The sequence below is a fragment of the Exophiala spinifera genome (assembly GCF_000836115.1).
Source record: "Exophiala spinifera strain CBS 89968 unplaced genomic scaffold supercont1.5, whole genome shotgun sequence".
Lineage (NCBI taxonomy): Eukaryota > Fungi > Ascomycota > Eurotiomycetes > Chaetothyriales > Herpotrichiellaceae > Exophiala > Exophiala spinifera.
The window spans coordinates 2,282,722-2,296,096 of record NW_015622517.1 but is presented as its reverse complement, the minus strand read 5'-3'; the positions used below and the strand labels follow the sequence as shown (position 1 = coordinate 2,296,096).

At 51.3% G+C, this 13,375-nt stretch overlaps 5 protein-coding genes across 5 annotated transcripts; 1 reads left to right on the top strand and 4 right to left on the bottom strand.

Annotated features, from left to right (window-relative positions):
* Nucleotides 1–61: 61 nt before the first annotated feature.
* On the bottom strand, nt 62–715 carry PV08_07396 (uncharacterized protein; the record flags this gene model as incomplete). Its single annotated transcript, XM_016381726.1, has 1 exon — nt 62–715. One exon carries the CDS (start codon nt 713–715, stop codon nt 62–64), a length of 654 nt encoding a protein of 217 aa, XP_016234828.1.
* A 1,107-nt stretch (nt 716–1,822) lies between these two features.
* Nucleotides 1,823–3,226, top strand: PV08_07395 (uncharacterized protein; the record flags this gene model as incomplete). Its single annotated transcript, XM_016381725.1, has 2 exons — nt 1,823–2,093; nt 2,145–3,226. The coding sequence occupies 2 exons, from the start codon at nt 1,823–1,825 to the stop codon at nt 3,224–3,226; spliced, it is 1,353 nt and encodes a 450-aa protein (XP_016234827.1).
* A 139-nt stretch (nt 3,227–3,365) lies between these two features.
* PV08_07394 (uncharacterized protein) lies at nt 3,366–4,226 on the bottom strand (the record flags this gene model as incomplete). The annotated part of the gene is made up of 1 exon (XM_016381724.1): nt 3,366–4,226. The coding sequence occupies one exon, from the start codon at nt 4,224–4,226 to the stop codon at nt 3,366–3,368; it is 861 nt and encodes a 286-aa protein (XP_016234826.1).
* Nucleotides 4,227–5,521: 1,295 nt separating this feature from the next.
* PV08_07393 (uncharacterized protein) lies at nt 5,522–7,822 on the bottom strand (the record flags this gene model as incomplete). The annotated part of the gene is made up of 1 exon (XM_016381723.1): nt 5,522–7,822. One exon carries the CDS (start codon nt 7,820–7,822, stop codon nt 5,522–5,524), a length of 2,301 nt encoding a protein of 766 aa, XP_016234825.1.
* A 743-nt stretch (nt 7,823–8,565) lies between these two features.
* Nucleotides 8,566–10,077, bottom strand: PV08_07392 (uncharacterized protein; the record flags this gene model as incomplete). Its single annotated transcript, XM_016381722.1, has 2 exons — nt 8,566–9,995; nt 10,044–10,077. 2 exons carry the CDS (start codon nt 10,075–10,077, stop codon nt 8,566–8,568), a joined length of 1,464 nt encoding a protein of 487 aa, XP_016234824.1.
* Between the last annotated feature and the right edge of the window lie 3,298 nt (nt 10,078–13,375).

Sequence of the window (13,375 nt, the reverse complement as noted above, 5' to 3'; positions counted from 1 at the left end):
GAGAAGCTCCTAGACTCGACTACAGACACCCGAGTAAACCAATGACTCCCCATTTCGTTGTCTACCACTTGGCCTCCTTGCTAGCCAGGAACGCTTTCAGAATGGCCACCAGTTTCTCCAATGCAGCCACCCACTTCTCCAGAGCCTCCCTGATGACCTCGGGGTCTGTTCCTGGACCACCCAATCTCAGGTAGAAGTCCTTTCGGTAAGGTGTAGCACTCATGGCCGCACTGAAGATCGGCTTGACCAGGAATCCATGGTGAGGTGCCAGTGTGTTCTTGTACGCTGCCCTGAAACTGTCGGCCAACTCCTTGTTCGGCTTCGCGTCGGTGGGTGCGACGGCTGCGTTGCTCGTCAGGTCCGCTCTCAACGCCTGTGCGGTGAAGTCGAGTCCTCGCACCAGCCACAAAAGACCTTCGGTGGCCTTGTGGGATTTCGAGGCCAGCTCGGCCTTGCAGAGGGACTGGAGCGTGGCCGAACTCTCAGGGGCGGCCTTTTGTCTCTCGCGGACCTTGGTCACGTTGTTCATCATGTCATTCTTCACCGGCGTGAAAGCCACCGAGCCTAAGAGGTCAAAGAGGGTGGTGGTTGCTTCGGCGGCATCGAGGAATTCGCTGGTCGAGATCTCCTGGTCGGCGGACACGGGGACGTCTTCAAAGTGCACTTTGTGCGTGTCGAACCAGGTTTTACCGGCGGGGATCTGAGTGGCAGACATGTTGGAGAGGTGTATCGATGCGTTGAGATACCTAAGGGAGGTGGTCAGAGGGACACGGTGGACAGAGACAAGTCGTGGTGTCGGTCAAGCAAAGAGTCGGTGTCGCCCATCGCAGAGGGAAATCAAGCCACATGCGCCGTTGATGTCAAGGCGGGAAATAGATCGACCATCAGCCACCCAAACATTTCTACGGCGATATCACAACAACAGATGTTGGTAGTTACAGAGAATGCAGTCGAAGGCGATCAGTGCGAAATCATTGAGCTGACCACAGTGACACGAGACGCTCCAACGAGACCTCGCACACAGCTCGATTCGATTGTATCTCGTCGATCAGATCTCGATATCCGGCAGCCACAGCAAACAACCCCTCGAAATGCACCACCAACAATCAACACCACCCACCACCACGACCACCACCCAGATCCACGGTTCAGGCCGCCGAGTAATAAGACTCCGTGTCCCTTCTTCGTCTCTAGTTGTCGTCCGGCACCGGCTCCGGGCCCGTTATTTGTCATTCATGAAGCTACTCGGTCGAGCCGATAACCATGTCGGAAGAGGCGAAAGGTGGGAAGCGCCATGATGGGGGCCAAAAGAAATATCCCGACTGACAGCGTGTCTTTATCTCCCCGACGAACGAGTCTCGCACGCTTTGTTCCTCTGTCATGACAAGCGCTTTGAACACCTCGGGTCCCCCGTCGTGCCTCTTAAATGGCTTGTAACGACTTCCTCTTTCGTCCGTTCGCGGCGGGCTAAACAGCGAGATCAACGGACTCTCCGGCCAACGAGCCCGCCCTTGTTGAGCATATGCTGTAACCAGAAAAAGGCCTCTCTCGGCTTTTATTTCTGTGGTACATCCTATGGACCCTTTTGCGACATATACTGGGGCACTTGTACGATGACACCCGTTTCGCTCTCTCGAATATGAGGACTATCTCCCCATTCTGAGGCTCAAATTCTTCATCGACTTCCGCAGGAGGATGTTCAAGTGCCATAATCATCATGGTGTCGGCATGTTCAGACGAGCGGTGACAACATCGTGAAAGTTGAATATTCTACACCTACACAATTGATTGTTTTCTCTGTTTTTTTACCTGATATTCTTGCATGGCGGGGAAGAAGAGAGTCCCATCATCAGCGTACAAACAACACATTCTCTCGTGGAGGACGGGACCTGCTCAACCTGCTCGACTCAAGGCTCAATCACTAAAATCCACAACCGACGTCCAAAAAGATCGACAAGTGAAAACGCCCGGGGATTCCTCAGGGAGTGCATCGCCAGTTGAACTGCTCGAGGCGCGATTGGTACCAACGAGGCACGTTGCACAGCCATCGCCGTTCTCCTTCGAAGGTCCCCTGGCTCCGGCGTTGTCACTTTGTAAGTAGCTCAGCCTGGACCAGCCCCTGACGGTGACTAATTCCAGAGTAGATATCCGGGATGTGTCACCCAGCTTCCATCGCAGACAACACCACCGACATGAGGGCGTGGATGGCGCACTCCTCCAGTCAGTTGTTCCTTTTGTTCTCCATCACGAGGTTGTCCAAAACTCGTGTGCTGCGGTTACGGTACTCATCCAGGATTTCACAAAAACCTCACTTGTCCCGCGCATCACGCCCGAAGTTTACCAATTGATCGAAAAGACGTACATCTCGCTGCGGCGATCGATTTCCGAGGGACGCTCTTCCCTCGACGCTACCATCTGGGGCATTGAAGCCTTGATAGCTGTTTGGAATTTCGTCGGCGAGTACGAGAAGACCGAAATCCACCTCAAAGCCATGCAGGACCTATTGATTGCTCATGGCGGTTATGAGGCTCTTGGGTTCAACGGGTTCCTTGCTCGAACGGTGCAGTCGTACTTCAACCATTTCAACGCCATGAAAATCGTGCAAGCAGAGATGACCGACGATCGGCTCCGAACGACTGCCGATCCCGCATTTTGTGAAGAGACTCTACGCACAAGGCCGAGTCTCCCAAGCGGTCTACGCAGAGCCATTGGCACAGGAACAGGAGCAGAATCTTTGACATACCAGTGTATAATGTTGATTGAGACCGTGTCTGATTGGCATGCGTCGTGGACTTTTCAAGGCCTTTCCGCAAGAGTCGAGCAGTCTCGTCACCTGAACGTCGCGAGGTGTCTTCGACTGCTGCAGCTCTCTCGACCCACCCATCGCCATGATATTCTCATCGGACTTGCCCTGCTCGCGTACTGCACTTACCGCGGTGCCGATATGGACTCGTGCTGGATCGTCAACTGTAACGTCCAAATCTGCTGCAAGAGCTTGATGGCGCAGGCATTCAATGCATGCGACACATCGTTGATGATGTGGACCGCCAGAATTCTTCGAGCGGTCTATGGGCCCGACAACATGACTTGCGCATTCTCTGATCACCTTGCTTCGACTGCAGTTGCGCAATGTGACCGTGGCGACGTCCCGGGAGTGACAGACTGTATGAGGTTCTTTTGGGATGAACCATTAATGTTCCATCTAAAGGCAAGCTATAAGGGTTGACATGAATCATGGAATTGGAACTACATGAAACAACTACCTTGATTTAACACCCTTTGAGTTGAGGGAAACAGCAGCGACACACCATAACTATCCTCTCGTCTTTCATCGGCCCAATTGTTCTCCTTGAGTTTGGGGGGTTTTAAAAGGGTATAACCTCACCAGACCAGTCTCTGAAGCCGCCGCTCGTCTCGCTCGACGCTGAATCAATCAACGCCATCAACCCGTTACACACTTTATCGATTGGCACGAACCTCTCCAACAACTGTGGATTCGCTTTCAGCATGGCGTCGAACTCGGGTTTGTTCTCTCTTAGCAGATCCGTCAGGACCGGGCCAGGAGTCACCACCTCCACCACCATGTCCGGATACTCGATGCTCAGTTTGCGCATGATGTGGTTCAAGGCGGCTTTACTCACTCCGTACGCCAACGTGGACGAATGCGAGTGTTGCGGGATCAGCTGGGTCGATCCGATGGCCGAAGATACTGCGACGAATTTGGACGGTGGCGGGGACAGCAGAGTCAAACATGCCCGGAAGAGGTCGAGGGGCGCGATGGCGTTGACTTGCACTGACTCTTGGATGTCGGACGGCGCCGTGTCGATGCTCGGTCCGCGCTTGGTGAGCATCCCGGCGTTGGCGATCACCGTGTCGACGTGAGTGATGCCGTGGGTGGACCCGAGTGTCGTGAGGGCCGTTTCGGCCGAGCCAGGGATACTGGCGTCGTAAGGGATGATGATGACGTGGTTGGTATTTGGATTGGAATCGGGATCAGGATGAGATGGGTCGAGAGTCTTCGGTGTTGGTACGTTGGCGTCGGCGGTGGTGGACACGAGTGATCTTGTCGTTTCATGTTCAACATCACGAACAAGTGCGATGACTGTTGTGTTGGGCCGTGAGAGGATCACATCGACTAGGCCCCTTCCTATACCTCGATTGGCGCCGGTGACGAGGTATATTGTGTTGGTGTTGGTATTGGTGTTGGCAGTGGTAGTTGTACTCATGGCGCGTGACGAAAGTTGCAGGATACCTAGTATCAAACGAAGGCGGAAAAGGGTACAGATACAGGAGAGAGTACCTGGGCTAGCTAGGTAGAAGAAACTGGGAAAACCCTAACGATCTAAGCGGTGTGTGTGTGTGTGTGTACGAGGTCAGTCAACCGGGGAAGAGGGAAAAGGGGGTGAGGTCTGGGGGAGCTGTTTATATCTGTACAGTACAGGGCAGTTAGGTATGTCAGGTACATTTCAATCACCACCCGATACCACACGATACTACCAGGCACACAACAAAAAACATCCCCCACGAACATTCGTCCGGCTACATTGTATGTAGGTAGGTAGGTGAGAGCTACGCTGGTGGTCTTCATGTCGACAAACTAATTGCAACGCGGAAGCGAAAGGGGGAGGAGGGAGGCAGGGAGGGAAGAAGTGAGGACCTCTGTGGATTTAACGACGGAGCTAAGATGCGACAACATGCATACGGACTTAACAACACAACAGGTGCAGCAAGCAAGCAGCCATGTTCTTTGAGCTTTGATGGAACTGCAGGTTGTATGTCATTGACAGGGCGGGCAATGCCACTTTTACGGATGCACTTGACACCCCTAGTACTCTTGAGAGCCTGGACCTGGACCTGCACCTGGACTTGGACTTGGATTTGTATCTGTACTCGTGCGGCCCGTGATATGTGGCGGTCTCGTGCTCTGATACCCTGATACTCTGCTCGTCTTGGTAGTACAGGAAGTCAAGCAGCACGGGTAGTGCGGTAGGACCCCCCCGCCGATCGAATTCAACACCTCGAGTCCACTTTCGTACCTCCTTTTTCTTTCGGAAATAATTCACACTCGTCTGGAAATGAATCACCCTTGTCGGTCCAGTGGTCGGGTCAATCGAATCGGAGAATCGAGAATCGAAAATCGAATAGCTATTGGCCATTCGTTCGTGATCACCCAGTATGGATTTCGTGAAAGGCGACCAAAAGTACTACTTGTCCTTACACTTCTTCGTACGCGTGTTCTCGCTCGCAGTACGCAATTCTGGACCAATACGGTGGACCCGTATCGAGGACCGCGAATCATGAATCACCCGAGCATAACTGTGTCAGAACCATGCCGTCGTTAGCCATCCCTTCAGACCGTCATTGTATGTAGGAACATGTACATGCGTGGACGCTCTTAGAACAGACGATACAAGTGGTACTCAAGGCAAGGACGGATTCGAGGAAAACGGACAAAGAGGAATAGGCGGAGAAGGAAAAGAATGAAGTCGAGAAGAAGGAAAAAAAAAAGAAATTCGAGTCATCATTTACCTTCCAGATTCCAGTCTTTCATCACTCCCAACCAATGTAAATCCCCTTTCACAGTATAGTTCATGAACCCGGCCCTCGTGACGGGATCCACTCCCTTTTTAAAGGCTGCGGTGTCTGGGAAATCGGATGCTGCGGCGGGTGATTGTGCGCCGGGTCTCTGGTGCTGAAGATCGGTCTCGTTCGGCCGTTGAACCTGCTGTTCTGCTGCTGCTGATGATGATGATGTGTCAAAGTCGACCACCGACACATTCACACCCGAAGCTGGCAGCGGCGGCGGTGGTGTCGTGGACGATGATGATCTTCGACCTGTCGTCGTCGTCTTCCGCGTCACGAAATCATTGAGCTCTTCAAAGTCGTCTCTGCGTCTCCACACCTCCATGGTGATATCTTTACACCGATCCACTATCCCCGTGATCATCTTCTTACTCATCAATTCCCACCGTTCGCGGACCCAGTCCCTGTCGTCTTCGTCGGTGGCTTCACACCCGGCCGCGATGAGCGGGAAGTGCTGCACGATCGTCGTCGGAGACCTTAGAGGGACGGTGGCGATGAAGATGAGCGTTTTCGACGCCAGTTCCCAACACGAGTGTCTCCACGGTAGCTCGGGAACAGCCTGTCTCAGCAACAAAAGCGCAGCCCACCGATACGCTTCGGCGGTCTGGATCGCATCCGAGAGGATGGGGTGAGTCAACTCTGAAGCACCACTACCTTCTAGTTCTATCGACGGAGTCCACTGCTCGATGTCCGTTCGTAGCTCGACCGCCTGTGAGATTATGGCCGGCGAGTTTCTGTTTGCACACCTCTTGCGAACTTTGCCCACGAGCTCGTCTAGCCGGCCGATCATGGGGAACAAGGTGATGGCACAGCCCATAAGTGGGTCGATCTGCTGTCTGGATGGAATGTGGCTGCTGAGAGACCTACAGGCAATCATGAAGTCGATGTCGTTGGTCGTCTTTGAAATCTCGCACGTCAGTCGTGCAATCACGTCCATATACAAACACGTGTTTGCAAGGAAGCTCAGCCGACTCAAGTCGCCGCCGGACAGAGGCTCTTTTCGATGATCAGCGGCGGCCTTTCTGATGAGGGCTTTAGCCTCGTTGATATGGTCAATGCCTGTCGACGAGTTCTCGTAGTCCCAGCCGGCGGCAAAGCCAAGAGCGAGTCTTGTAGCAATCGTAGCCATCAACGGTGCGCTGAGACAGGAGACGTCCTTGGCGAGTGCTCGGATGCTTGCTTGAAAGTGTCGAAGTCCTGGCAGTCGATGCTGAGGCTGAGATTTGCACATGTGCAGGCAAGTCATGGCGGCAAGTGCATACTGGAGCGCGGGATAATCAGACGCCAGCGGCCAGATCAGCGTCCTCCACGGATTCCTGCTCTGGTCTTCCCTGATGGAAAGCATCTCGCACGTCTGTTGTTCGAAGATATGTTTGATGGTTTCTGCGGAAGCCTCGGTGGACTCAGGGGTGTCATCCTCGAGAAACGTGACTTCAGATTGTATCGTGCTGATAGGAACTTCAGGGTAGTGCACGAGTGAATCGAAAGTGGTATCGAGAGCTCGATCCAGTTCCGGAATTTGGGAGGTCGTGTCAGTGATATCATCATCCATGAAAGAATCAAACAGTGATTCGTGGCTGAAAAAGTCCCACACCGAAACATCTGGGGCGAATTCGAGGTTCTCTGAGTGTGATGTGGACTCATCGGACAATCGAGAGGTGGGAAAGAAGGCGTCGTCAATATTTGATTGCTGAGTTCCCGAAGTACCATGCCCATCGATATCGTTCGCGTTCAAAACCTCTAGATCGACGTCGCCTGGTTGAGAAGGGCCATAAGACAGTGCTGTCGATCCGAGATATTTTGAAAGAGAAGATGTCGATGTTGGTGCTGACGCTGAAGGGTGGCCCGTAAAAGAAGTCGAGGCTGTTCCTTGCGACTTTGTCGAAGCATCATCTTCCTGCGGGCTACTGGTCTGTTGAGCCTGCTTCTTCGTTGGCGATTGAACGTTGATTTTCGAATATGCAGTAAGTGACCTGGGCTGATCTTTGGCGAGTTTCCTTCCAAATTCCCTCCATTTCAGAAACTTGGGATACCCGCCACATGTCAGTCCTCGTCGAGTGCATTGTTCGCAAAAAGGTTTTGTCTCGTCGCATTTCCTCCTTCGGGCCTTGCAGGAGATGCAGCCGTTGCGACTCTTGGGCTGCTTTCGTTTAGATGCTTCCTCGACAGGTCTCGGGTTAATATTCCCATTCGGAGCCAGCGGCACCCATGTTGTTTGACGCGGGTGGTGGCCGGCCATTTCTGTGGGTGGTAGCGGTGTAAGCCCAGAGCCGAGTATCAGGATCCAGCACGAGACTGGAATTGACAGAGGACGTGCGGACACATATCTGATGACTTGTAGATAAGGTGTTGGTGCGGGAGATGACGGAAACAAGAAGTTGGGGGGAGTGAATGGCTGTTGGATGGGGGTTATGGAGGTTTTGGAGGGGCGACTGAAGTCTGAGGATAAGCGTTTCTAAGGCAAAGTCTCAAGTCACTTTTCCTGATTGAGAATAGTTTTCCCGTCTTTATGGGCTTTGATGCCCATTCAAATAGGCACCCAGGCCTATAATCACCCTCAGTACCGCCTAAACTTCAGGTGCTCTTATAAGCACAAGCCCCTAAAGTTTTAGGTCTTATTCACCACCTTCTAACTAGTTAGCCTGTCGCCTCTATAAGACTACTCTGGTATTTTGTAACATGCTTGTGTATACCTAAGCAAGGACAAAAGCATTGACGGGGCATGCTTCATATCATCGTGCATCTCATTTCCCTCCATGAACAAATGTTTCAGACAAATCAAGATATAGTTCGAACACGCATCTTTGGGCTTTTCACAAAATCCAAAGCGGTACTCAGGGGGTCAAACAAACCCAGTCTTATCAACAAGTATAATCTCCAATACAGTAAATCCACCAGCTGTGCTTGGCTTGGACATCGCAAGGTGAGATAATCCCTTAAGAAGGTCTGGTCCTCCGAGGGACACTACATGTGGGAAAAGTTTCAAACCGGGATCAGAGGAAGATGCCTCGTCTCCCACTCTCTTGCCAATAACAGCCAGTTGTGGTGTGGACTATCCCAAAGCTCGCGATGGAAGTCCGATATGGATTTGTAGTGGCAGAAGCCTGTCTTTTCCGATATCAAACCTGAGATTTGCTGGACCGTGTGAATTCGCTCGATGTTTGGCCAGCTACAGAGTCCGGCGATAAATATTGGCCACGCCAAGTTGTGTAATGCTCCGTTTAGATCATCAAGATTCTGAATGACTCTGAAGAGTCTTCGGATATGATAGTCCTCCTCCGGGTTAGAAGTCTCGTTCTTCAGGCGCTTAAATGCGTAGAGCACGCCTGCGTGGTGATAGATGTCGACCAGTCGGACCAAATCGATATTCATCGTGTCCTGACACGACACTCCCAGTGCTGCTGCCACTGCAAGTGTAGATGCTCGTGCAAGCTCAAAGCGGTCCTCGAAATCACCGACGTCAGTCGCGGGTGATGGTTGGTTGCCGATGTGTCTGTGGATCGACTCCAAGGTAATGTCCTGGACCACCACGAGGAAATTTCCAAATAGGACACTGTCCTGCTCGCCGCCTGGGAGCACGGCTCCTTCAACATGATCCGAGTCGATCACTATGGTGGTGCATGTGAAGACGTCGAAAATAGCAGCTTGATTGCGAAGGAAACTGAACAGCTGGCCATCTGATGGCCCCGAGAACAGTATGGAGTTGATGAGGACACGGACTGCACGGCGATGGATTTGGGCCTCGGACAACTGGGAGGTCAACAGTGAATGGTTGGAGAGAATTAGTGCACTGGCAAGCACGGCTTCGTTCGTATCCTCGGTGTCATCAGGATTTGGAACCGAGTCATCCGAATCCAAGTCACTCTGGATCATCCGGCGAACACGCTGTGTGATCCGTTGTTGGGCATCCTTGCATGCCGCGCTCGACACTGCCGATCTGTCAATCTCCTGGTCGCACGAATGAGCCGCCGCTGTAGCCATGATTGCGTGCCTCAGCACCATCTGTGCACCGGCCAGGGGAACGACTAGTCGCTTGTATTCGTTACGATCAGAGTCGACCCACACCATTCGCGGAGCTATGTGTGCGGCATAGTGGTTGAGTAAGCGTTGACGGACAGAATCAGGGAGTGTCTCTAAAACCGCCTCCGACGAGCCAACCGGCGACGAGGTCTGTGAGAGCGGGCTCGCAGAGAGACCTGATTCATGATCGTTGCTCAGCAATGGCGGCACTGTCGCATCTGAGCGTGAAGATGGCTTGCTCCTCGCTTTCGGACGCGCATTCCGCCCTGTCGAGTTGGCCCATCGAAGGTGTAACCCGTATCCAGGGCACGTAAGACCTTTGGCGTGGCACTTGACGCAGGTCGGGATGCCGCGATCACAGCGAATCCGTCGACGATTACAGTTGCGGCAATCTGCTCGAGATCAGCGACCACATCCATACTCCAGCCGAAACTCCATACCTTTGGTCGGGGGTGGCGGAGTCGACGGGCTCATCGGACGCTGGCTGCGAAGATGAATTCCTCAAGCGAATGCATTTCATTTCTCACCACAATGCAGACATTGGTGCTTATCGGCTTGTGGCTTGATGGACATACAGAGTTATATAATCTGCAGAAGAGGCGAACAAAAGCGACGTAGATAGCAGAAAATGGGCAGACCAATCAGCGTCACTGTAAAGGAGGCTTTGATATCGACTTGGCTTCGATCTCCCCGCATCGCACGGAACTGCAAGGGAACTTCACACACACCAAGAACTTGCGACGAGGGACGATAATGAGCTCCCATGAGGTTAGGTGTCTGTTGGGAAATTTCCACCGTGTCTCTGAGTGCGAGGAGAAACGTACACATCGCCTGTCTTGTGCACGAACCGTCGAACACCAGACGATCACCCTGCAACACAATTCACGATGCTCGAGAGGTAGAAGTGGGCAGCGGCGAGGTGAGATAGCAAGGCCACGAGGGAAAACGAGGGTCTACAACAAATAACAAAACAACAACGCTGATGCACGATACACCTTGCATAGCTAGCCATCGAAGCAAAAGGGTCACCGGTGACGCGCCCAGATGCCGTGCAGAGCAACCCACGGCCGGTATATGCCTGGTGGGACTCAGCCTAGGACACTCCGCAAAGAGAAGTATACACTGGATGCAGCGCACCCAGTCCAGCAACCCCTGGAGTGGGCAATAACGGGCCCAGCTGTCTAGTGTGCATTCTCCTCTGGAACCAACGAGCATCTACCAACAGTCGCGTCGCGCGCCCGCGGTGAACACGAGTGGATTCGAGGCCTTCACTGCCAAAAGGCTAACAGGCCTATTCAAGGACCTGAACCAAAAAAAACAATCAAAGGTTATCAATAACTTTTGCAGAATTCCCTTCAACAATCACACATCTCTCGGACCGTGGTGGTGGCTGAATGGGTAACACCTTTGGGATTTCACCGCCACAGAAAAAGAAACCACGCCTGTGTAATTTCAGTGGATTCTGAGTTCGGGCTCTGCGCCGTCTCGGGCTACCGGGGGGTAGTATCTTTGCCTTAATGGCCTCACACGGGGGTCTAGTGAAGTGATTCTCTGCCGAAACGCACGAGAAAAAAACCACCGGGTTTTCCCTCGGTCTGGACGTCAGTTGCCAAGCGTGCAGCTGGCCTCCAGACTAGAGTTTTTGCTGATCTGAGAAAAAGAAAAACGATTCAGGATGTCCTTTTTTTGGCTGGTCGATCAGAGTGAATCGGTCTATTTTGCGAAGACGAACACGTGAGGATGTCCTCACTGACGAATACGGAGTCCAGAGTTCGAGATATAATTGTATATCAATGTTCTGCGGACTTTCTGCTACGTAACTCGAAGGCCTAAACAGGACTCTATGAAAATTCTTGATGGAAAATGGGTCCTCAAAATTAAAGATCCCCATAAAGAGCCCATTTATAAGGCCAGATGGGTTGCAAGAGGTTTTCAACAGGAGTATGGAGTCGATTTCTTTGAAACTTTCGCTAACACAGTTAACCCTATCGCTTGGAGATTACTCCTAGCCCTAGGAGCCTCTCTAGACTGGGAGATTCAACAGTGGGACGTCAAAACAGCCTATACTAATGCTAGCCTCAAGGAAAAAGTCTATATAAGCCAACCAACAGGCTTTGAAGACCCCAAAAACCCTGACTATATATGTCAACTAAACAAGGCTCTATATGGGCTTAAACAGTCAGGACGTGAATGGGAAATACACCTCCGAGAACTGCTGAAAAAACAAGGGCTCGATTCACTTAAGGTTGACCAATCAATTTATATGATTAAGGATAAATCATTAATCCTTATATCATATATCGACGACTTAATTGTTTTATGCTCAGAACTCAGCAAAATCAAGGATCTCTACAAGAATCTAGCGAAACACATCGACATTAAAGACCTAGGTGAAATCGACGAATTCCTAGGGATAAAAATCACAAGGGACAGAAAAAACAAGACTATATCTTTAAGTCAAGGTCTCTATATCGACAAAATCCTCAAAAGGTTTGGACCCTTCACACCAAGAAAAAAGGGCTGCCCAATTCCACAGGGACTGAAATTAGAGCCCTTAGAAGGACAAGCAAAGAAAGAAGATATAAAGGCTTATCAACAACAAATTGGAGCCCTTCTATATCTATCAACAAAAACCCGACCAGACCTAGTCTATTCTATAGGCCTGTTAGCGCGGTTCATGTCCAATCCCAACCCTCAACACTTCAAAACGATTAAAAGGGTCTGGGAATATCTCGCCGAGACTAAAAACCTAGGCCTACTCTATCACTCAAGTCTAAATCACATAGACGGTTATGTTGATTCAGATTGGGGGGGGGGGGGGGGGATATAGGCACTAGGAGATCAACAACAGGGTATATATTCCTTTATAGAGGAACCCCTTTATCCTGGAACTCAAAACTCCAAAGAACAGTGGCCTTATCCTCCTGCGAGGCAGAATATATGGCCCTAAGAGATGCAATCAAAGAACAACAATATTTAAGGGCATTACTCTCAGAAATAAGCGCCCCAGGCCTAGAAGTCACTAACATCTATAGTGACTCAAACTCAGCCATTGAACTAGCCAAAAACCCTGTCTATCACGCTCGAACTAAGCATGTCGACATCATATATCACTATGTTCGAGAATGCACTCAAAAAGCTTCACTCATAACACTCATTCATAGTTATCCTTGTATACAAGGCAATTCACGCTATTCCCTGCCATTATCTCCACCATTTCCCACTATAACCTGGGTCTGTACGAAATGCGAGACCAATGCGAAGACACTGATCACTCATGCTCTTCCCCATCGATCCTGGATGTTCATCTCCTCGCATCGTCCAACGTAGCCAACAGGCTGTGCAGTACTGCAAGAGTGGTACGTGAAAAGCACTTCCTGCTGGCATGATAGAGAAACATGGGATCGACTCGGTCCTCCCCTTGATGTCTACAACGGCCTCGCACTATCATATTTGAGTGTTCATCTCCTTCAAGACTAGTCTTAGAGAGCGAATCACCTGAATTCACTGTACAGAGTCTCCATGCATGAATGCCGCTTCTTCGAATGTAGTGCCAGTCACTGGTCCGCTGACGTGTTTATTGCGAATCGGAACGTATACCAATTGCCGCCCAAACACTCACACAGTCAACACCGGCCCAAGACTACCAAGCCAATATATCCATGTTCTGCTTCTCTCCGTTCATTTTGCAGCCTGTTGATGCGGAATCAAGTTCCTGACAAACTATGAGACGCAAATGTTAGCAAAAGATAGTCTTTGCGCTCCCCCCCCC